We start from the raw sequence: 25,717 nt of genomic DNA on the forward strand, positions 1-25,717 counted from the left end.
GAGGTAAAAACTGGATGTTTCAACAAGATAATGCCCCTTGCCACACATCCAAGGCCAGTAGAACTTGGCTGCAGGAGCACAGTATCCAGGTCTTAGAGTGGCCAGCTCAATCCCTGGACATGAGCCCCATTGAAAATCTGTGGTGGATTATCAAAAGGTCTGTTTCAAAGCATAAACCAAAGAATTTAGAAGAATTAAAAGCAGTAATTCAAGAAGAATGGGACAAGATTACCCCTCAACAGCGTGAAAGGCTCGTGGGGAACATGCCAGCCAGGATTAGAGCTCTACTACGTGCCAATGGCAGGACTACTAAATATTAATTTGATGATGTGATGGTTTATTTATTTTTTGTTCAGTTTTGAACACATTCTCTGTTATTTGTTGACTTTGATACTGACAATGTTGAGAACTGACATATTGAAACTGTCAAGAATTTAGTTTTGATAGTTTTTCTTGTAAACAACAATAAAATATAATTTGTATTTGTTTGTATGTGTCTAATGCAGCCACACCTTTTGAAACACAAAAAAGATTGAGCATGATATTGTGATTGTTTTCCATTAGAATCTAAACTGATTTGTATATAAAAGTCCACAAATATTTCATGAGAATATTTGAGATTGTATAAAATTTTAAGGGTGTCCAAAAACTTTTTTCCACCACTGTATCTTTAAACAGAATTACTATGCTTCGTGGTTGTATGCCTCCGTAAACTAGTCGTTGCGATGACAGTTCACGTCTATTTCTGTGAAAATATGGATGCTTCACACGCATCTTCCCCTTCACAGCACAGAAGATCTGTACAATCAGCAGTTTCAAGGTGGACACCCAAAATTACTGTCACCAATTTGGTATCTGACCAAATATTTCCTCTTCTTTTCCTGAAATATGACATTGAATAATGGCTGTTTTTTTCAGAACATTATGATGTCACAGTGAAGTTGACCTTTGATCCTTTGGATATAAAATGTCATCACTTCATCATTTTATTCTTTTAGATGTGTGTGTGAAATTTTGTCATATTTAGTGTAAGAATTCTTGAATTATGGTCAAAAACATGTTTTGTGAGGTCACACTGACCTTCGACCATCAAATTCCAATCAGTAACTCGTATTGTAGCAGTGCCTGGACAGCGTGACGTGTGTGGTTGTGCTGCTGCCGTGGTCCTGCCAGATGCCTCCAGCTGCTGCTGTTATCATTAGTCATACTTCTACTGTTATTATACACATATTATTGTCACACATGTATACTATGAGATATAAATATACTATTATTAATTATAATATTATTACTTTCATTAATGTTGTTGTAAGCTACTGTCATTACCGTCTGTCCTGCATCTCTCTCTGTCTCTCTCTGTCTCATTGTGTCATACGGATTACTGTTAATTTATTATGTTGATCTGTTCTGTACGACATCTATTGCATGTCTGTCCGTCCTGGAAAAGGGATCCCTCCTCAGTTGCTCTTCCTGAGGTTTCTACTGCCCCCCCCCCCGTTTTTGGAAGACTTTTTGAAGATAAAAACACTTTCCGACCACTGATTAATAGGGGTACACAATAACTATCGGGCCGATAATTATTGGACCGATAACAGGAATTATTACATCATTCCACTAAGTCCGATATCATGACGAACAGCCCCGATAACATATATAATTTTGTCAGCACGGCAGTGCCCCGCTCACACTATGAGACCTGAATGGCGTTCAAGTGACGTCGGCATAATCAGAAAAACTCTTTCTGACTGGAAAAATTCATGAATACCCCCTCATGTTGGAAAACAACTCGTTAACTCGGTCATAATTTCACACAGACGCGCACACTCTCTCTCTTTCTCACACACACACACACACACACACACACACACACACACACTCTCTCTCTCTCACAATTTGCATGGTATACTGGTACCAACGGTAGACCGCGGCACTAAAACTCCACAGTACATATCAGTGTTTCCGCTACATTCATTTAGCAGCAGTGTGTCGCCGCTACTAAATTATTGCCGCCGCTGCTGCTCCTTCAAAACATTTTTGCAAATGCACCACCACTCTGAGACATCTGTGCACTTGCACAGCGCAGCAGCCAGTATAGTGAGGAGAGCAGTGGTGAGGGGAGTGGGGAGTGGGGGAAGGCTCCTATTTAGGGATGCACCGAATATATTCGGCCGAATATTGCAAAAAAAACCACACATTCAGTATTCGGTGAAATAAGTGAAAAGCAAGGCCGAATAATAGCGGCGTGTTTTGATAACGCAATCAAACAGCATGCGGTGACGGACAGAGTAAAATGTCAGCAGTGTGGTGATAAACAGTGACGGCGAAACCCGCCGGTTGTGGGTTGAATGGACAGGAATACGTATTCCTGTCAAATACGGCGGCGCATTATAACGGCTTACCGGCAAAGAAGTCCGGCTCCAGGTGAATAACTTGTTGTCATGACTGCCCAAAAGTACCTGAACAGCTGAGCCATGGCGGCATGTGGCGTATCAGAAGAGAAACTTTAGGGACTGTTCTTTACTTATGAAGGGACTTGTCAGGGGAGGAGGGTGGCTGGTTGATTTTTATTTTATTTATTTATTTTATTTTGATCCCCCCTATGTTAATCACTTATTGATGCTGTTTTTGAAGTACGAATAAGTCAATAAGTAATTTATTCCATTGAAATATCATTGATGTATTATAGAAAAGTGATTTATCTTTTTATAAATGACAAAAGGCACATCTGCCTCATTTTTGCTGTGGTATAGTGATACTACTCAGAACCGTGATACTGTCACTGGTATTGTACCGTGGGTCCCAATTTTGGTACCGTGACAACACTGTCTCAAACACACAGAGACTCTGTGTCTCTGTCTCTGTCTCTCTCTCTCTGTCTCTCCTAATATGAGATAAAAGAACAACTGAACCTCATTTACCTTAGTGAAAAGGTATTCATTTGAATGGAACCATAAGCCAAAATTCTTTAAACTTATTTTTTTGTTACTATGGAATGCACTTTTCAGTTTGTTTACATAGACAAGTCTAACTTGTTCAGTGCAATCATTTTCTATATATATTTATTTTTTTAACTTCTGGAATGAACTTTTTCAGTTTGTAATCCCGATGCATGTATTTGCATCAGTTCAAGGGGTCTTTATTTTTATATCAGTAAGTAATGCACCTTATTTAAATTGATGTTCATTTGAGATATCAAATAGTTTTTTGTTTGATATCTTTTCAAAAATGTTTGAGATGCTTGCCAATAGTTTTTCATTGAAAAAAATAAATATCTCTTCATTTAAAGAGTCAAAACTGTTTTGGTTTTGTTTATAGTATTGATGTTATGATCTTAGGGATATATATGTATATATATATGTATACATATATATATATATATATATATATATATATATATATATATATATAAATAATGTATATGTGTGTGTTATCGGTTATCAGTTATCGGTATTGGCCTTTAGGAGCTGAAAGTTATCGGTTATCGGTATCGGTTTAAAAGACAAGTTATCGTGCATCCCTACTGATTAATAACATTTTCCCAAATTACCAGTAGTACTAGTCCAAGGATAAGATAATTCCTTATTCCAAAGTGTTTTTCTCTCATTAAAGTGAACAATTTCCTTGAAAACATTAACTTAATTCCAAACCAACTTTGTATAGTCTGTCACGTTTTCAAGCCACCGAGAGAGAACAGTTGTGGTTTTGAGTATGTTGTCAAATCCTCAACAACTTTTTCAAGAAAAAAAAAGCCAATGCAGTAGGTTTTAGACAATAATGGTAGTTCCCAGTAGTAGTATCAAAAAAAAGACACCTTCTTCCTTCCACTGATCTGACTCCGGCACTGAGATAAACTGAAAAAAAAAAAAAAAAAAAAGACTATGAAAAAACTGGGTTAGTTTGATTGGAAAATTACATGAAAATTTCACACAAAGGGGCTTTTCTTTAATCAGGTTTTCCATTATCACCCCTCTGTATATATTCAGTTCAAAAATAAAATAAAAAAATCTAAATTAAGGCTTGTTTTTGGTCCTGGATGCTGGATGGTCCTCATCTGCCACTGGCTAGTCTGGCAATCCAAACATATTTTTCACCAGCCAAATAAAAAAAATTGTGCCTTATTTGACGAAAAATAATTACCTTACGTTTTTAGTATGAAAATCCAACTTTAGGAAAATCCAACCCTGTCCTTTGTGTTTCTTTGGCGTGCTTGCGGCAAAGGTTGTAGCTCATCATGTTGGTGTGCAGGTCGTAGGTCAGCCATGACCGCAGCTGGCCAGCCTCGTCTAGTTTCTGTTTTTCAATAAAATGCCCTGCGACATTTGTACTCCGTTTAACTGTCTGTTCTTCTTGGACCTGGAGTCGGACTTCTCTGTCGCCGGTAAGCCGTTATCTTGTGCCGCAGAGCACTATGAGCCTCCGCCGTATTCCTGTCTGTGACCCCCGTTCAACCCACAACCGCCAGGATTCGCCTTTCCTTTCTGCTGTTGGTTGAAACGTGATAATAGGGGCGCCCACTCCACTAACTTGACGTGGAAATGAGTGGTAGTCTAGATAAACTGGCGAGTTGGGGTTTTTTTTTGGTTTTTTTTTGGAGGGCGCTATGCCCCTCACATAGATTGCGCCCTGGGCGGTCGGCCACATTGCCCATAGCAAAAACCGTCCCTGGCCACAGCTGGCAGAAATGGTCGAAGCACATAAAAAACCCACATGCAATTCAAAATTTTCCATCGGCCACTGGTGGGTGTGTGTTTTTGTTTTACACGCCAAACTCACTATTTTACCTGCCATTGGCGCTTGGCGGGTGTTAATTTTACGCTCTGCCTGGATGCTTTTGGGCTGGACACATGCCGCATCTTATACCGCCTGGAAAATGTGAGGTTGCCAGAAATCCAGAGTTCGGAGCTGATTTTCTTTCCAGGCATTATTTTTTCTAAGTGTGTATTAGGCCCAAAATAATGTCTGAGGGAAAGATGTTAAGTAGCCTTGCACTAGAATGATCAGCTTTTCTCCCATATTTATCACAGACTGATGTTCATGCAAGAAAGGAAAGACATCTGCTGGTTGTGATTAGCTGCTGTTCGTCACATGACATGCCATGCATGTTGCTGCATTTCAAGAGTTTGTTTGCCCAGAAAAATAGGCACTTTGGAACTCTTGTGCATGGCAACAGCATCGCTCTCGCTTTAGCCTTACACACGTCTACATTGAGTGCAATGAATTTGAGGGCTTTAAAAATGCATCATGTGTAGGGGCCTTTAAAGGGTTTCTGAAGCTCTGGCAGAAAGCAACTGCTTATGATTTAAAGCCTTATTAGATATGAATGTGGTCAAAATTGATTTTGTGTAAGAGAGAAGACATGTGAAGCCATACATGTAACGACTGTCTAAATATTGTATAAAGAAGACATAAAAAAATTAAAGCTGTTCCTTTAGTATGTATGTAAATGCTCGGAATTCTTCCACTTCTCAATCCAGCCACCCGGCAGATGAGCGACAGCTCTGTGGAGCACAGCGATCTGCAAAGTTAAATATTTGGCTGTAGTGGAATCATTGTGTCACTGGGAGTTTTGGGGAATGCCAGTTGAGGATGTCACATTTCATAACATGCAGTGTCATCACGCCCCGTCCCGCCGAGTAGCAGTGTGGAAACATCACCTTGGGCGCCAGACAAGCCATTCAGCGACACACTCATCCTTCAGTGTAATGCATCAGTCTCAGTCTACTTCACTCCATCCACCCCCCCCTCCCAACATCTCTCCTCCTAACTGCTGGTAAAACTGCTCAGGCCTGTGTTTCACAGCTCAGTCTGTTCTAAGATCAGCTCTAGTAAACAGCAAACTGACTGAGACACAGATCATCATGTGAAGTCATTAAGAAAAAACAAAAAAAAAAAAACAGATCAGTCTAAACAAAAACACAAAATGTGCAAAATGTGTTTACTCATCTCCATGTCAGTTGAGTCTACATCGTAATCTGTAAAACCCAAACAGCAAAGAGTTTGGATGAAGGCTGACACGCAGCCACAGCCACACAGCCAATCAACAGCTCACAGAAAGGCTCCAAAAATCCCTCAAATTTGTAAAAACAGCTTGTGGAGAGGCACAGAGTTTGAAGTTATGATACAAGGGCACACTGCCTCCATTAATCAGTAATCATCTTCTAGAGCATCTCAGTGTATTAATCGGTTTCAAAAACACTACGGCATTTTCATGCACCTGTTTTCAAGCGGAATTTTAATTTGACTGGAATTTGCAGAAATTTCAGACCCACAATCAAAAAAGTTGTTACACTTGGCCGAGGTGAGGAAGAGACGGAAAATAGCAACAGATTAAAAGTCTGAAGTTTGTGGAGTGATGAGGAGACTGTAACGCTCCTCAAATCAATACAGTACATGAAACAAACAAATGTCATATTTCCATCATGTTTTCCACAGTTTGATGTTTGAGGGACCCTTTTTGATTACTTCATCTCATTGTTCCTTTTTCTTATGCAATTGTTTAATGGCACCAAACTACAGAATTAATGTCACCAGTTGTTATTCCATGCGCATTAATTTGCATTTAACCCTGTTAGCCCATTTCGCCTCTGTCAGTCCAGAATAAATGTTGAAACTGTACATTTCTTCAAACCATGGATATGTTACATTTGTACATTTCCGATTTATCATATTAACTTTTGCTAAAAAGACGTAGTATATAAGTTGATTTTGTCAATGGATGGTGGAGGGGACAGTGGGTGGGTTGACACCTACTGTGGGCGAGACTGCTGTAAAGCTGCAACAAAACCTGTTGTTTGTTTAGCGAGACATTACTGCGTTTCTAGGGGATTGTGCCACCAAAACTGGTTATTTAAAGCCAAAATATAATCTTTTCCATAACCAAGTGGTTTTTGTACTTAAACCTGACTACCTGTTAATTACAGTGTTGTTGAAATGTTAAGTTTAAACATATTTACTACATAATAATGTACACATGTAACATTATCCATGGTTTGCTAAAACCCACAATGCCAACATTTATTTATTCAAGATGCATTGATTTTGCAGTCACTTGTAAACAACTGATTATTTTGGCAATTTAGATGAAACTGAACAAGGCTGAAACATCTAACTACACACCATCAGCTTAGTGAGATGAGAGAATATTTTGTTAGTAATCCAGCTGTTGTATCCAAAATTATGGTCTTCACAAGGCTGGGGAGACATTAATTTTAATAAAAGATATGTGTGCACATCATTTGTCAATGTCATAATATTTTTCAAATGTAAGTTTAGGTTACTGACAAAATGCTCAAAGATCTTTTTTCCATCTTAATACTATATTTTCTTTGTTTTAATGAGAAGCCCAGTTCATATCTTTATAGCTTACTTTGCACAAAAGTCAACAAAATGTTTATCAAAGTGTGGACGTTCCTTTACCTTTTTCAAATGTGTTTGTCTGCAGGAAGGCGAGCTCCTCCTGTTTGCAATGACTCGACATAGGCCAAGGCACTCTGCATGGAGGTCAGACAGTAGCCCTCCTCTCCTATCAAATAGCTGCAAAACAGAAATGAAAGTTAACATGCCATCTGTAAGTTCAAGTAGAAAAGGTAAAGTTGAGCTCTTTCATTTATCTGAACTTTGTCAAAGAAAACTGTAAGATGACAGAGACACAAACACAAAACTATTTCATTCTGACAGAACTAAACAAAATGAGGCTTAACTGCCCACAAATATTCCAAACATGCCAGCGCATAATAGATTCAATTTATTCATTTTGCTGAAATCACCACATCAACATTTTCCCATAGTGAGCAAAGGACCAAATATCTCTGCTCAATGTTCAACACTTTGGTACACAAGTATCAAATAGTTGGGCAGCATGAGGAAAGAGGGGAGTGACGGATGGAGAAGAACAAGTGATTAAGGAGGAGATTTGTTCAGATACAGCAGAAGAGAGACAGAAGGGGACTGAAGGGCAAGTCAACTCTGGCTGACCTCGACTAACTAGAGCAAGACATGAGACCGACTGTTGCGAAGACGCTGCACTGCACACAAAGAGTGAGAAAGGAGATAAGAAGATGCTTATCTCTTGACTGTGTTTTAAGCTTTTAAGAGCATCTAACAACCTTTTAGCTTCTTTTAAATTGTGGGTTCGATCACCCTTTGTGTTTTATTTTTTCTATTTAGACAACTTGGTTTTAAACTTAACTTATTAATTATTAACTTATTAACTATTTGGAAGACTTTACACTGAACCTTATCGTGTATTTTAAAGGGGGTTTTTTCTCTTTACTGTGGTCCTTTAATTTTTTCTTTAACCTTAAACACACATATGAATTCACATATTTACATATTAAAGAACAATTTGTATCACATGTATTCACAATTGAAAATCAACAACAGCAATCAGTTTCAAAGTCCTTTTTCTGTTCCTTTTTCTTTCCGGGGGGGGGGGGGGTTCAGGTATCTTCCCCAAGGTCTAGCATCTACTCCCCTGTTGCCATACGGAACTCGCATGAGCCACTAGATAAAGGAAATTTTCACTAAAAAAAAAAAATGTCACCCAGCATCTGCAAATAGCCGGAAATAACCGCATTTCACATCACTGTACAAAATAATATCCTTGTTATAAAGTTTTTAAATCAAATCTTTAATTCTGTAATTTATTGAACCACAGTGTACTATTTTATATATATATTTTTCTAACTCCTATTTATTCTCTTTTAAAGAAAATTAAATATGAACTGAACTGCTGTTTTATGTCATCTATTTATTATCATGTTTTTTTTTTCAGTGTTATGACTAACCTTTAGTGACCTGGGTTACACCATACTGTCCTCGCAATGAGTCCTCATACAGAGCTAGACAGTTAGCGAACAGTCTTGTTCTCCAATAACCAAAGGCGTGACTTTTCTTGAAAATTTAATGGAGACCAGTTACTGCAAAACTGCAACAAAAACACAAAATGCAAACACAAAACAGATTCTGAATACTTATCACACTGACATGACTATATCAAAAATAAAATATACCGAGTAGCAGAGCAAAGCACGTTAGCCAGTTAGCAAAGTTAGGCTACACGTCATTTTAGCTGAATTTACAGCAAAACGAATGTACAGAAAACATATTGTGCATGTCATATCTATTAAATGTTAAACCAAAATACTCATGGACAAATAGTGTCCAAGGCAACAACGCTGAAGACAAAACTGCAGCAGGAGAAGCGGTCACCATATGCTCTTCACCAAGTGCTTGTTAACTCTGAGGGAAATTCCCTGATCTACAGCTACTGCTATTGAGTAACCAAAAGGGGGCACTGCAGGCCACAAAACCTATTTAAATATTATATGCGCTCAAACAGAGAGCAGAACAGGGCTTGTCATTAAGCTATTTTTTTTTTTTTTTTAAATAAAATAAACACGATAAGGTAGGTGTCAGTCTGTATGCCCCCAGTTTTAAGAAACGGCAGGAGTGCCGAAACGCAGGCAAAGCAATGTGCTGCTGTGGATGGGGGTCAGTAGCAAAACATATTTCAGACACCTAAAAAAATGCCACCTAACAAAGTCCGACACTTTAAGTGTACACAATTTTGGGAGCGCTTCACCTTTCCGTCACACAGCCTGTTCTAACAGGGAAAGTGTTAACGACTTCAGTTCCACAACTATGCTCTTGTCAAAGCCACCACACTCCATTGACAAAAACAGTAATTTCACATCGCTGAACACAGGAGCTGCAGTTCTACTGCTGCGTCATTCAGTTATTTGGTTTGCGTTATTGTGTGACTTTGGTGAATCTGAACTAAACGCTTAAGTCACACAGTAGCACAAACTAACTGATAGCAACAGTAGTAAACCAGCAGCTCCTGTGTTCAGTGGGGTTAAATTTCTGTTTTTGTCCATGGAGTCTGGCTTTGAAGAGAGCTATATAACTGCTTCAATTCCTCATCGGAAATTACTGTCTGACGACAAGGTAAAGTAGTGAAAATATTCTCAATATAGCACACACTTAAACTGATACAGATTTTTTTAGGTAGGATTTTTTTTCAGTTGGCTGAGATGCGTGTTGCTGACTTCATCCACAGCAGTGCATTGCTTTGTGTCTGTGTCAGTACTGGTTGCTTCTCCAAACTTGAGGTGCACCAACTGTCTACTTTAGGTAATGCAATGACTGTGGAAAAGAGCCTAATACATCCCTACTTCAAAAATCCGAACTATACCTTTATTGCTAAGCCAAGACAATTATTTGTCTAAGGAACAAAGAACACAGTTACACTAGTGAAATAACCATGTAAAATTGTGGTAGCTTTCTTCACAGTATCAAGACATTTTAAAAGACACATCTTCAAGCATGTACCTCTGCTGTAATGGAGACACACATCCATGCTACGCTGGGCTGATGACCAGGTCAAACCAAGTCAAGTCCAGCCAGCACATGTGTATGGAAAAATGCCACAAGACAATGGGTCTCAGCTGTGCTCCCGCCCCAATCTTTCCTTTGTTCTCACTAGGAGATGAACCTCCCTTGTAGTGGAAAGTTGACATGAGACCTATCTTTGACAAACTGAACTGATTGTGCCCACATGCCGTTCACAACACACCAAGAGTCGAACTCAATGCAAGCCAGCCTAGTTCTGCATGTGGTCTGGTTGATCCGATCCTACTGTGAACAAGATCCGATCTTGGAGTTTACAGACTTGACAGTTAAGTCTCATTGAAAAGACGAGTGTGACCACAGCCTACATCTTTGAAGAAACATTTACTGAGGGGCTTGACAGCAGCTGGTCCACCTCTGGTGACTGCAAATTAACTGGATCTACAGTAAATTCTACTCCTAGCCTAAGTAGAAAAAACATGTCAGGAAGAACACTAAAGCTACAGTAGGTAGAAAGCCTGAAAACGGTCGATTTTTGAGTCTCATCTGAGTTAGGTTTCGTTCGTCTCCGCCCTGAGCCCCTCCTACCAGACGAGCAGGCGAGTATTTTATCCTACTTGGTTCTATTTCTCCCTCTCTGGGAGCCTCGGCTCTCCCTCACCGCGCAGCAGCCCTCCCCATCCCTCCCTCGCGGCCCCGCACATACTCCCGAGCCTCGCTCTCCCTCACCACGTAGCAGCCTGCCCCATCCCTCCCTCGCAGACCCGCACATACTCGCGAGGCTCGGCTCTCACTCTCCGTGAGAGCCCTCGGCTCCACTCCCACGGCCGACCCTCGCGCCCTCCAGCTGGGCCTGGCCCCATCTCACCCTTCCCCTCCCTCCAGGGCTCCGGAGAACCGAGTTCTGTCTTCCTTTTTTTGGGTTGTTTAGCCGTGTAGGCAGTTGTAGCCAATGCTGGAATAGCTATTTTACTTGGTGCACTGTTCGCCCTTGCCGCTTGCTCTCCCCTTCTGCCGGCGGCACGGGAACGCGCGTATGCAGTAGAACAGCCAATAGGAAGGCAGTGGTCTGAGCTGACCTTCCATTGGTTGACGCACACTGGCATGATACTGATTCTTTAGAGGTTGAACACAGAGCCATGGTGAGGTGCAGAAACCTATTGTTTGTCTCAGACCACTTGATTTACATTATGCTTAGAGGATATTGTAAAATTTTTACTCAATTATACCAAAACAATGTTGCCTACTGGAGCTTTAAGAAGCAGAGAAAGCTAAAGGTGCTTTTTTAAAAGAGCTTCTAATTTGACATAGTACTCAAAGGAAAAGAATAAAAAAAGAATATCAGAATAAAATTAAATGTTATAATCCCATCTCAACTAGTCCATGTGTGAACTGAAGACATGACATTATACTTGGAGATGAAATCCCATATACAATGACAGTTGACTAAACCAATCGTTTTAAAGACTCTTGGCTATCTCATTCACAGCCTTTGGAGAACAAGAGCATATGCACCCTCTCATAGCCTTGTGGCCTGTCTTGGTTCCACCTCTCCCTTTAATTGAACTTTTCCAACCCACTGAACTACATAAACATCAAGTGGGATTTTATTTGTATTTTTATAGAGAAGAAAAACCAAATCCCAAATATCCTGAAATTCCTTGGCCACTGCCAATCTAACCAACTGGCTCTTACAACCCACTGTTTTTATGGCAGTGAATAGACCTCTTGGGTGTGGTCTGAACTCACACGCAACCAAGATCAGCATGATGTAGTATCTCAACTCAAGACCTCCAGCCCTCACCTACTGTCCTATCTTGGTATTTGCCAGCAGCTATGGCTTATGCATACAACATGTTATAAATAAACTTGTCAATGCTCTCTTGTGGACAAACTGTAATGTCATGAGAATATACTGGTGGTGTATAGAGGGCATTTTAGCTGTAATGTGTTATTTTGATCTAATTCCATTGTAAACACGAATAAAGTTTGTTTCCCATGGTATAAATGCTTTATTAAGAGGTTTTTTTCCAGCTTGTAAAGATTAAAATTTAAAGTTCTGTATTGTTTTGTTCTAATTTAAAGCTGAACACAAAACTGATATATTATTGCATGATGAGATTGTTGTGGTGAACATGTTAGCAACAAGTGCCTTTTTATATATCCAACAGACAGCAACATTAGCAGTCCTTTTTTGGCCACCTATTAATGCAAATATTCACTCTGCTTTTAGTTGAGAAAAATATCTGGTTCTTTAGCAGCTCTAACTTTGTCATTTGGTGAAGGTAGTGTACAGTGTCAAGAGATTTTTTCACTGAAAACAGCGACCTGCTGCTGCTAATGAAAAGGGTTGATGAGGACAGAGTTTAAGGGCTGGAAAACCAAAACAATGAGCTAAAGGACACTAAATTACTCTTTGAGGCTCACAGCAAAGTTAGTGATAATTCTCTGCGGGTCCATTAGCTAGCTCCCTTGATAGCTCACAAGATAGCTTGCACGACAGACAGACAGACAGACAGACAGACAGACAGACAGTGATGACCAGCGTAATACACTGCCAAGTTCAATTGGACAAATTCTAATCTGCCCTGAAACGCTGTAATCAATCAAAACTGTCACAGTGTAGGGGTGTAAAGACACATCAATATGGATTAATATATCAATTTAGTGATTCAACAATTCAATATTATTGATGCAAAGTGAAAAGGTTGATACATATGTTCATCTTAAAGTCTTTATTTTGAAATTCCTATGGCATTTTTGTGTCACTTTTTCCATCTATTTCAAGTGTACCTCCTTCCCAAACAATAAAACAGGGCCAGTAGTGTAGTGCCAGGCTGACAATGGCAAGCAGACACAAAAAAAGACTGAGTAATTTTAGCAAATATTGTATCATTCAAAGAATTGATTTATCATGCTGTGATGTAACCTTGGATTTAGACTCCTCTCAGAGTTATGAGTGTTGTGCACACTGACTGAGATTTGTATCAGGTTAACTCTGGGCATGTTTAATCTAAGTACAAGGCCATTTGTCATGGGGGAAGGCTACTGTGCAGATGGACATTCCTTCAAAACTGGAATTTTAACCACACTAACAGAGAACTGTATCAATGATTATTTAACCTTGCAATGGATTAGGGGCAATACCATCATGATCATTATCTGTCCTTCCAGCCAATCAAAGTTTGCTTTGGGAGTTGGACCTCCATAACCCCATACTATGGGGAATATGGTGTTGTATGACCGGTAATAGAGATATAAATCAGGCCCAACCAGTTCTCATTTACTCCTCTGCACAATTTCTTGTGATTTATCCTATTTTTTTTCCAGAGAATTAATAGGATATAGTATTTATTTCTTTAAATCAATTCATAGGAATGTGAAGGGGAAGATGTAACGCAATCTTGGGAGGACATTAATGTTTAATACATCTACCCTTCCTTACAAAGACGAAGTTTTCCATCTTATACAGTCATCTCTTGTGGTTCTTATTAAACCTGGACCACTGGACTCAAAAATAATCAGCTGTGTTGCAGGTGTTTTGATATTTATACCTGAGTATTTTAGTCCTTTAGGTTTTTAGACAAAATGGGCAGAGCCTACATGAACACAAGTAAAATGATTTAGTCAAATGGCTTCAGTTTTATTCCAATTACTTTTATTCTCTATCTTTGACAATTTGGGTATAGAGGTAAGTGGATCAGATGGTCTTAATAAAACATCATCAGTGCATAAATTTCATGAAAATGTCCACCAATTGAGATACTTCTTATCTATGGGTTTTAACGAAGAGCACGAGCTACAGGCTTAAGGGCTAAAGAAAACATTAAAGGAAATATTTGGCACCCCGTCATGTCGCCCAGTGAAGATGAAAATGGTCAGAAAAAATGTTGTTTCTGGTTCACGTTGTTTCTCATACAGATGGGATCAAATCCAAATTTTGATAAAATATTAAATAAATATGGCCATAAATTCCTGTCAAAGGCTTTTTTGGCGTACAGCCCTATAAGTGTTGGCATTGCCTGAACAGCCTTCTCATGTTTATAGCTGGCTGATGCCCAGCATCGAATCTCCCCTGATCCAGATTCACAACAAAGGAATAACTTTACAAGACAGAGGGCGAAGACTTTTTTCTTATTATTTAATGACTTTATAATAACTGTTTAGAAATATTAAAAAGACTTTTGTCCAGTTGCACCAACTGGTCTTTACTATGCCTGGTCGTAACTCCTAAGACGGTCTTTGTTAAGACCAGTCTTAAGGAGTGGACTTACGCCAGTTGCACCAACAGGGCTTACGCCTGGTCTTAGCTATGCCAGTCTTAGCTGTGCACGTCCATGTGAATGCTCACGGAATGCAGCATGTGGCCTGCCTAGAGCAGCGCGGTGACATTAAATGACGCGCTGCTGATTCAACCCGCGTGCTTGACAGTTGACAGCCCCTCTCATCTGTGTTGACAGTTTATTTACAGTTTAAGATTTGAAGAAAACATGGAGGATCAACGAAAAAGAAAGGCTAACTATACCGACATTGAAATTAGAAAATTAATCGAGCTGTACGGCCAGCACAGAGACGTGTTAACTGCCAAGCAGTCAAACGTCATCACAAATAAGAAAAAACAGTCGGTATGGGCAGAGATAACGGGGCACATCAGTGTGTTCAGACTCTGGCTGCCTTCATACAGAGGCTGACATTAGGAAGAAGTGGAAAAATCTCCTCAGCAAGGCAAAAAAAGACGTCTCCTCCAAAAAAATTTCACCCAACTGGCGGGGGTCCTCTCCCGAAAACCTCAATTTACGGTGACATCATTGTTGATGTATTTGGGGAGGATTCCCCTGCCCCGCAATCAGCAACTGTAAGGCTGCATTGCGGCCCAACACAAACTGTAAATCTGGTGACAGCTCTTCAGTAAGTTCAAACAGATCTCTCCTACCGAATCGAAACCTCTCAATCAGCTCCTCATCATTATATAGGTCCAATGGATTGGTTCTGTCCTTAATTACTCTCTCCTGTCTGAATGCCCGCTCGTTGTACAGATGGTGGATGAGACGTGCCATTATCAAGCTGCACTCTCTGCACTCTAGAGCACATGGGCGCAGCTTGATAATGACCTTACACCTGCTCTTGACTAGGCGTAAGATTTACGCCTAGTCTTAGTGAGAAGAAGGGTTAAGCCTAGATGGTGCAACCAGCGTAACTATTAGGTCGGACTTAGAACACCAAGTTACGACCGACTTAGCTTGAGACTACGCATAAGCTCTGTTGGTGCAACCGGCTGTGCATAGGATATAGAGGCATCTACTGGCATAAATGGAATGTAACATTCGTAACTATGTTTTCATTAGTGTATGATCATATGATCACCTGAAACTAAGAATCGTTGTGGTTTTTTTTTAAACTAATAATAAGCCATTAATATCTACATACAGAGCAGGCCTTTTTCCGTCCACCGTGTTGTTTCTACAGTAGCCCGAAAAGGACAAACCGAACATTCATTAGGTATATTAGGAGTCCAATGCCCTATTCCATCAAAATTGTGACAAATCTACTCAAAATTTTGTGTACTTGGTGCAAACAAAGGAGATGCATTCTCACCCTTCATGAATAAACTCCTCCAAAGCAGCACATTCAGATACCAGCTGAGGACACTGGCACCGTAGAGCAACGAAGGACAGGATGGGCAACAGGTCATCTGCACCGCTGTGAGACGAAAGAAGGAAAGAGGCAGTGAGATCAAGTAAAAGAGGACAACACATGTAAATAAATAAAGCAGAAGGGAAAAAGAGTGACATTTACACAGTATGATGGCATGCGTTCCCTAGGGGACCGAATGGAAACTAAATTAAATGTAGCTCTTAATGGGATGCGTGTTCAGGGATGGAAATGATAAAGCTTTTTTTCTCTCCCTGAGATCTGTTGGGAGGACAAATTGCAGCCATGGAGATGATGACAGCCTGATAGCATTCTCCCTGTGTGCAGACAGTGACCATTTGTTTATCAGGACTCACACGCAGGGCTAACTGCTTGCTTGCTAGTTTGCGTGAGAAGGTAGTTTGCTGGCCCTCAACTGACCCAGCCACATGCAATTGGATACTCTCCTCCTGCAGGGTTCTGGAAGGTGTGGACAGACTCATGTAACCACTGAGAGCTGGACCTCACATACACACACACAATCGCAACCCTGAATTATAATCTTCTGAGTTCACTACTGTAAACACAGACATTGATCCACTCACACTAAAACCAGTCTCTCTGCATTCCAAGGATACAATGCAGTCTTCCCACACGCATAAATACTGATTTTAGTGAGAAGATTACGCTCCATTATGGGTTTGCAATGCATTCCTATTCAGTGAAGGATAAAACAAGTAAAAAAAACAGCATAAATGCGAAAAGGGGGGAAAAATCTTAATTAACAGGATACAGAGGGAAAGTGCCGACCAATTTAGCAGTACAATAGAAGAGAGAAAAGAAAGGGATATGGACAAAAGCACACTAGAGAACAAATGAGCTCCTAGTTGGTCAAGGACAAAGAACTGACGAAAAATGGAAATGCTGTTGAATGAATAAAAGAGGGCAGCCAGTACAATAAAGTGCATTTGTGTGTGAGAGACTGTAAATTAGAAACCAAAGTAAAAGGGTACAGCAAAAAAAAAAAAAAAATAAAATAAGTTGAAACAATGAGGGAGGAGAAATAAACATGCCATGTAAATATAAAGTACACTAATTCCTGCTGAAATCTGGCGGGTTTTGTCTGTCAGCAGAATTTTGTAGCACTTCCAAATTCTATCTGACTCAGGCCTTGATCAAAAACACTTTATGTGAGTCACAGTGACATGTTGAAAGGCAATGTGTACTTACATGGACTAAAAAAAGAAGTCACATATGGGTCTACTGAGCCACAATCAGGACAGGAAAAATGTGGACACTGGCAGATTGGAGGCAGGGAAGGACATTTTAGGTTCACTTTTGAATGAAAGTTTCATTGAATTAGAGTTGCCAGAGGCCACTGGCTAGATTATGACATTGTAAAGTGATGAGCAATTAGTGCAAGCCATTGAAAGCTTTTCCTTTGAAATGCTGGTTTGATTCATATATATGTAATTGTGGCCAAGTTGCACTGATTTTCAGGGAAGATGTTTGCAGATTATATTCCGACATGTCAGACATGATTGCATTCTTGGTCCCTACAATATAAACAAGGAAAAAATTAATCATCGATTGAGATCCCTTCTGCGGTTTGGGCCATGTTTGACTCATGTTTCCAGGTAACAAAACAAATCCTACACAACATGACCGTTTTCATTTCTTGGAACTACATGTTGTCACCAAGCTGTATATTTTATTGTACACAGTACACACAAAAATCCTTCAACGTCACAACTTCTTTGGATAAAAAGCTTTGAGAGGGGCCGTGCCCGGTCGACTCTTCTACTCCGCCATTTCTGATCACCTCATACGTATTCCAATACAAAGAGACAGATATGGAGCAGGAGACATCGCCTCAGCCATTCTCAAAAATCATTAGTGGATCCAACAAAAGAAAAAAACAGGACAAGAGGGTACGAAAAAAAGACAAGCTATCCGATAACTCTTGGGAACATTGAAGAACATGATTTTCTGCATGTTTTGTTCCCTGACACTGGGTGTTTGTGGGTTGCACTACACACCAAACAGATGACTTTTACAAGCATTAAAGATGTGCACTTACATACACACATAAACCCTCGAGTACTGGTGATATCAGTTTCATGGTAACTATTTTAAGCCCTAATAAAAAGTGTCAAACCTTAACTTAAGACTGGCTCTCCCAAAAAGCAAGTAAAAGCTTGTATTTCAGGACTGAGATCTACATCCACCTTAAAAAATAGTGGCTCTCTTTAGCCCCTTTTCTACAGAGATTGTGCAACAGGGCCGCTACAAAGACCCATCATTATGCTGCCTTTGCTCTTTTACATAGAATCATACAAAGCAGGCATCACACTGCCCTCGTGTGTGATTTTATGTAGGATGCTGGTGCTCTGGAGCAAAAGAAGCCTGACACTGTGTCCTAACAGCAAGTGAGCATCTGACTATGGCAATGCATCGCGTTAATATCGGACTCTCTGTCCACAGCAGATCCAATGATTATAAAACTCCATCACATCATCTAACCAAACCACTCTCCTAGCAATTGTGATCTCAAATTAACCACAAAAAAATGCCAACTTATTTAGGTTTTTGTAGTGAAATGGGATAGTATCATACAGATAACTGCTCATTTCAATCTTGTGAATGAGCAGTTCCTCATCCAGGGCAGCACTTTCAACTAAAGCAACAGGAATAAAATAAAAACAGGGCAACTGGCAGAAGTTTTGTACAGGCAGTTCGGACAGTCCAATAGAAAACAATGGATCAATCAACAATCAAACCGACTTTTGCTCACGTCGCATCTAGTTAGGACACTAAGGATATGACTTGTAACACAACAGCATCGGCCAATAACAATGGCATAACATGGCAATAACAATTATTCACTGTCCCTGTTACGTGGTGGCTGACCTTGCCCTCTGCTTGTACGATAAAAAGCTCCCAGACTTCATTGTTTTCCCAATTTGTCATTATTTTCTAGAGGTGTAAAGTTTCATCACGATACAATATTATATCAATTTGTTTGGATGACGATACAATGTTTGCCGATACCACAAAGTCTGTCACGATACGATTTTGATTCGATTCTATTCGATTCGATTCGATTCAGGAGCCTGCGATTGATATGACGCGATATCATATGCCCATGTAACACAATCATTTACATCAACTCACAAAAACAACTAGGATATGATATAACCATTTTATTTCTGAGCTCTGTTTGTTGTTTGAGCAGAGGCACACTTGCCCAGAAATGGTGACACAGACGTGCTATGTGAATTTCAAAATAAATGTGTATCTTTAAGATGACGATATGGATCTATGTTTTCATTTTGCGTCGATATAATCGGATCGTTAATCAATGAATCGATGTATTGATGTGGATCAATGTATCGTTACACCCCTATTATTTTCCATTGCTAATTTTTTTCTTTGAGTTAGCTGCTAACTGCTGCTGGCTGCTTTTGAAATCTGCAAAGGATACAGGACTGGTGTGAGGTTTTGATGTTGTGTTATGTGTGCAACCCAACACTAGGAGGTTTAAAAAGCAGCTGCTAGCAATTAGCAGCTAACTCAAAGAAAAAGAACAGCAGCTGAAAGTGTCTGTAAATTGGGTAGACAATGTGATCCGTGAGGTCCTTCCCCTCCAAGCAGAGGGTGAGATCAGCCGCCATATAACAGGGGCAGTAATTGATTGTTATTGTCATGTTAATGCCATTGTTGTCTAAAAAGAGTTGCCAAAGAGTACGTTATACGTATGTCACACTAGAGGCCGAGACTGCCTTGTTACATTAAACGCCCGTCGCACCTCTTTTGTTAAAGTGATCCCAGCATGCTGTCTAAAATCACACACTCAGTACATTAACATGACATCAGAAAAAATCAATTTATAAACCGGACTTTTAAAATACATGTAAATATGTTAGTCCGACTGATATCATACTAAATGGAATTTAGTCAGACTAACAAACCCAGATAACGCAATGGCGAGTCAAATTACCCCTGCATGTCTACAGTCAATCGGACCCAAACTGGCCTAGGCACTCAGCACATGCTCCACAGTTTCTGCCCTGGGCTTTGACCCAGAGGTCAAAAAGCACTAAATGCTTAACAGAAGAAGAAGCTGGTAACAACAAGTCACAATCTACATCCAGAACCATGCATTTTTGGATGGATGAGGAAAAACAGTTCATGCTGTGTCAGCTAAAAGAGTTTAATATTTTAAAATACATGGTTGGGGGGAAAGCACAGAGTGACGATTGTCTGATCTGTGATGTAATAAGTGAACCTGAAAAAGGTCAAATACTAACAAGCTGAAAGGAGGCATATCACCACCTATCGTAGCGAAGTCCAACATAATAAATAATACTCAGGTCAATAAATCGTTTCCCCTCCTGTGCTTGTATACTGGGACAAGGACAGTGCTCCTATTAAATGGCCCAGTCGAGCTATAACCATAGCTTGACTTAACTGTGCATGTAAACGCACTGACTGGAATAGCATGATGACGTTGTTTGGTTTTGTGTTAAAATTATAAAGGCAGCATAAAGAATGGACTTTGTAGGAGCCCTATAGCGTGATCCCTGTGTCAAAGGGGCTTTATAAAGGCAACTTAGAATAACAGAATAACATTCCCACCTTGATCAGGCAGTGTAAAGGTGTCCTCACTGGAGGCTCGTTGCTTGTGCAATATTGATGCAAAAGTATTCTCAGTTCATTCGTTAGTTCATTAAACTAGGCAGTGATGAGGTTGATTATAAGTACATCACTGCTTTCCCCCTTGGATGTGGTTCACCAGATCATGTAAGGCCACAATGAGAAGATCCACGTTGGACCACAGATAAATGGATGCAGAGGAAACTGTTCTCAGTCAAACTTTGTCAACACAAACTGATTTGAACTGAGTCCATAACGCATTGTACATTGTCCAGAACGCATGCTACAACCCACTGAGCCTTTGTCTGACTCTCTGTGCATCATCATGGATTCCATCTCTTTTCTTCTCTTCCCCAAACCCCTTGTTGGGCCCTGGGTCTGTTCTAAACCCAGACACGACGACCCACTTTTAGGCCTAGCTAGGAGGAGGCACTCTATAGGGGGGCAATAGACCTATGAGAGCCCCTGCTGTGACAGGCTTAGCCGAGCGATGATGAGACCTGACAGGGCAGCTAGCATGGCAAAGAGCCCTTAAATGATATTTGGGTAGTTTCACTGGACAGTCTTTCCCTCTGTATCATAAGCATGGAGTCAACGAAGAAAGGGCTCTTATTTTGAACTTTAATGAGGTGTACTTTGGAGGAATTTGACTAAAGGAATAACACAACCCATAACAGTCCGTCACTGTTCTGGACAATGTTCTTACCCTTTAATCATCAAACTGTTGTGTCAGGTTAATGTTATGAGGTGTCTCATTTTACTGTTACATTTTCCAGTAAAAATCCCTCAGCATGTGATTTTAAGTGTGCTGCAGTGACAAACACCAAAACCCCGAAAAGTTGGCACTTGTTGTAGCTGATGATTTACTCACATGGCAGCTGTTTTGGGTGTGGAGTCCACCTCATGAAGACACCTGTAATCCTCAGCACAGGCACAGATCAGTCGTAGTGTCCTGACTGTAACAAGACATAGCAGAAACAATATATAATATCTATTTATGTAACCCATGTAAAAACCCTGTCCTCAGACCAAATTTACAATAAACACAAACACAAAGAAAATGCTGATAGCCCACAGCTCAGCAATGTAGCTAAATGGCTTGCCATAATTAAAAACACAGCTACTAAATAAATTGGTCCCAGATAACATTAGAAACAGACTGGATTGGTATAGATTATTTGTCCAATTAAATATCAAATTTGGGCTAATGTGAGTGATTTGCACCCTGCCCACACCAACCAGTGTTGTATGTTTTGTCAATTAACTGCAAATGGTGCCTTGAAGCAGTCAGAAGATCATGGAATGAATGCATGCAGTGTGATGGCTTACATTTTTAACATGTTTGCAGTGCAGCTAAAGCAACTACGATAGCCACCACCATGAAGAAAATAGCACTAGTTACAGAAACTGAGGGCCCTATTTAAACTATCTATAGCTCATGGTCAAAAATGAATGGCACAAGTGCAATTAGGGCAAGTCCAACTCCACTTTGCTGGTTAAACAGCCCATAATCTGGGTGCAAAGTAAGACACAACAGGCAAGGGGGCTGTATTTAGTCCCATAATTAATCATAGGTATGTTCTGGATGTAATATGAAGTCAACCAAATCGAGTGTCATCGCTCATTCCCTTTAAAAGCCATGTGCGCCTGTATGTGGTACACTGCTATTTACATGGTGGATTCTGCAAACTGGAGAAGCAAGTGGTTTTCTGCAGTAAAGGCAGCAATGTCGCTGCCAATGGTGCAATCGCTTTCTGCCATTTAAAAATAGCAATACACCAACTATGCCATGACTACACCTCATTTTATGACCTGCATGCCCACAGGCACACAAATGGGCACAAGTACATTTGCTGTCGCTGTCTGTGCAAAGGACAACTGCCCTGGTCTGAAACTAGCAATGACAGTTGCACTGGGCAGTGTGCCGCTTTTCCACTTAATGCCACTTGCGCCGGTTGTAGGATAGGGCCTTCAGACAATCCAAGGAAAAGGGACACCTCAGTAGTTCCCAATTTAAGGAACATCATTTTAAAGATATTGGCTTAAAGAGCAAAGCTTTCAAAGGACTGTCTGTTAGGAGAACATGTTCCTGTGCCTTAAATGAAATAGTCTGGCCTCATAGATACCAAAACTTATGACTTTAGGCAGTCTTTATTATCACTCCACATTTCTGAGATTACTGTTTACCTGTAAACCAGTAGAAATCAAGTTCCACAACATCTGAGTTTACAGTAAAAGCTGGGACTCTTCTGAACATGACTGACAAGGGACATCAATGCATCAGGTTAATGGTAAATGAACCCATACTACTTCCATCTATTTGTAAATTGCCTCAACTGAAGAGGTTATGGTTTTGAACATATCTGTGTGGAGGAAATGATTTATTTACTTTTAAATGAATAAATGAAACTCATTTACAGTAACTAGGCATGATTTTAACATTGCATGTGGTAGTCATTAGGCCCAATTTCAATCACATTTGGGGTACATGTGTCATTTCCTCTCCCACTCCTCTATATCCCCAACTGTCTGTTTGCTTGATTCTCCAATATGGTTTCTTTTCAACACATATCTGGGTGTTTGACTCTAAACCGAGTTACAGGTAAACTCTTCAACTAAGCTTCATATAAACCATAAAACCACAAACTCACTGCTGAAAAGCTACAACAGAAGGCATGTTTGTATCTATTATATTAAAAACAGGGTTTCTGCAGGTATCACCAGGTTGAATTTAAGACTTTTTACTGTAATACTGCAGAGAATGCAATTTAATACCTGTTTCATTATCATACTGCCAAAGCATTAAAATTTTTGGCCTGGAGTAAATTTATTATCATAGATCTATGTAATAACCACTGCAAAATCTACTTAAATTAATTATTTCATTTTTTCCTAAAAGAAACACATTCTCATTACAGTATCACACAATAGGCTTCCTAGCTACTGTATAAAGCAGTAGCAACAGGTCTGATGGTGCAGACTAACAGCCTCCTGCAGCACATTGCACTGACAAAACATTCCCACTATTAGTTCATAGTTCTAGAACATCTATTAACAGCCTGCAATTGGATTAAAAATCTCTTCTCATCTTACAAGTGTAAAATAAATTCAAGACTTTAAAATTAAACTTCTAAGGCCTGTTTTCCAATGCTTCTTCACTGTGCAGATACCCTGAGAAAAAAAAGAAGATGAGACTCAGGACTATGACTGAGGTCATGACAGAAAAGGGTGGATTGCCTCCTTGGGGTTGAACTGATACTCTCCAAGAGAAGCTCTCTGTACTGAAAGTCAGCTTTGTGTGAGGAAGAATAAAACAACAGTCTGACTCACCAATACATTCCAACTTCCTCTGTGGACAGCAGTCTTTAATGAGAAGCTTAAGCTCCTGAACAGCAGACTCGTAGGGGTAGGAACCTTGTAGTGCACCAGGGTCTTTGGGGAACAGTTTCAAAGGAACACCAACATCTCCAGGCGAGGCATCCTGGTATGACTTCATATTTGTCTCAAAGGCCTGCTCCCTCTCCCTGTTGACCCTCCTGAGAAAGAAAGACAGACTGTTACCAAAGTAAAGTTACCAGACTGAAAACCCAGGCAGGGAAAAAGTTTGAACAACGGATGCTTGTAAGTAAGGCACACTACCAGGCATTTTGAAGGAAGAATGGTATTTGCAATGCCGTGTTCACACTACACAATATTAGCACGATTATAGCGATTATATATATATATATATATAAATAAATAAATAAATAACAGAGCATCATGCGTGTCAGCTCAGATTGTGATTGTGACAACGAGTGTCATACCCAATAATCCATTTTATCTTGTGTAGTGTGTCATAGTAGATGACAACCAACACCACATCTGGGAAGCCTCACAGGGTCCCGACAGAGAGTCTAGCATGTTTGATTTTCCTTTTGTCGTTCATGACCTCTCCTGTCACAGCCACCACTCTGACCAATAGAAACACAGAGCGATCCGATGTCAACAAATCCCAGCCTTTATGATATTTCCTCTAGACTACCACACAGAGTGAAAAAGGAAAAATTATGGCGTCAAACAGCAGAGGCAACTTAGCAACCCAGTGCGTACTACTATTAGGGTAACTGTGGATTTGTTTTAACTTGGACCTGTTGTTATTATGTTTTTGTGTATAAGTGACTATTTGGAACAACAAACTGGTCCAATATTGAGTGAGCAGCAGCGATACAGGCTGCAATGTAATCCCAGCGGGCAACAGTTTAAGGAGGAACAGCTATTGAAAATTGACATTGCCACTGTCAAACCCACCAGACTCCTTTTTAATAAACAGTAATGTTATTACTTTATTCAAAGTCGACAGAAACAAAATAAAACTCACAAAAACCATCCTGGTTCATCTCTCCACTGTTCCAACAATCACTAACTCTGATTTGGTTGAAATAAACCTTTAACTCAGTCAGTCAGATGTGAAAATATGCTGGCTCTACACATGCTACAATTACCGTTAACTTATATTGAGTCTAGTGTGTTTAGTAATGGCAATTCTGGGGCCATTTCTGGTAAAATAATAAAGATGTTACTCTTGGACAAAAAGATTAACCTCAATAAGGAGCCTTCCCATAATGTTGTCAGACACTTACAATACCAATCTAAGCTTGTCAGTGGCAAAAATAAACCCTTTTGATGGACATACATTGATGGTGATCAATGGCCCACAGTGATTACTTTGTAGTCTGTTTTGCTACTACTGGCTGCAGTGGTCTCACTCAATACTGAACCAATTTCGAAAATGATTATTCCCATTAAACACAAACAGACACAAAAACATGCGAAACTAGGGTCCAGGGTGGAAAATACCAGTTACCCTTTAATTGACAAATTTCATGAGTGCAGATGGTTCAAGCTTTCCACATTTTATATTTAACAAGATGAAAGACCATCAGTAGCAATTTGATCACAGTACAATTAAAAAACTGATTGTGGTGTAGGGGTCTAATTTCAAGTGGCTTGGGTATTCCAGAATAGTAACTGGCTATGTTCATGGGTGGGAAGTCTGCAGGGGTTCCTATCCAAGTGGCTCCATGAGCATTTCCTACTGGCC

General features: G+C 40.0%; 1 protein-coding gene across 2 annotated transcripts in view; it reads right to left on the reverse strand.

Annotated features, from left to right (window-relative positions):
• Positions 1-25,717, reverse strand: part of vps9d1 (VPS9 domain containing 1) — a 54,698-nt gene that overhangs the window by 1,838 nt on the left and 27,143 nt on the right. For both annotated transcript variants that reach the window (XM_049573718.1, XM_049573717.1), the window contains 4 exons: positions 23,968-24,173; positions 21,509-21,593; positions 15,946-16,050; positions 7,417-7,533 (listed from right to left, as the gene is read on the reverse strand). In XM_049573718.1, coding sequence (XP_049429675.1) covers positions 7,422-7,533; positions 15,946-16,050; positions 21,509-21,593; positions 23,968-24,173 — 508 coding nt within the window. In that variant the 3' untranslated portion in view covers positions 7,417-7,421. The remainder of the gene's footprint in view (positions 1-7,416; positions 7,534-15,945; positions 16,051-21,508; positions 21,594-23,967; positions 24,174-25,717) is intronic.

The sequence above is a fragment of the Epinephelus fuscoguttatus genome, linkage group LG4 (genome assembly GCF_011397635.1).
Source record: "Epinephelus fuscoguttatus linkage group LG4, E.fuscoguttatus.final_Chr_v1".
Taxonomy (NCBI): Eukaryota; Metazoa; Chordata; class Actinopteri; order Perciformes; family Serranidae; genus Epinephelus; species Epinephelus fuscoguttatus.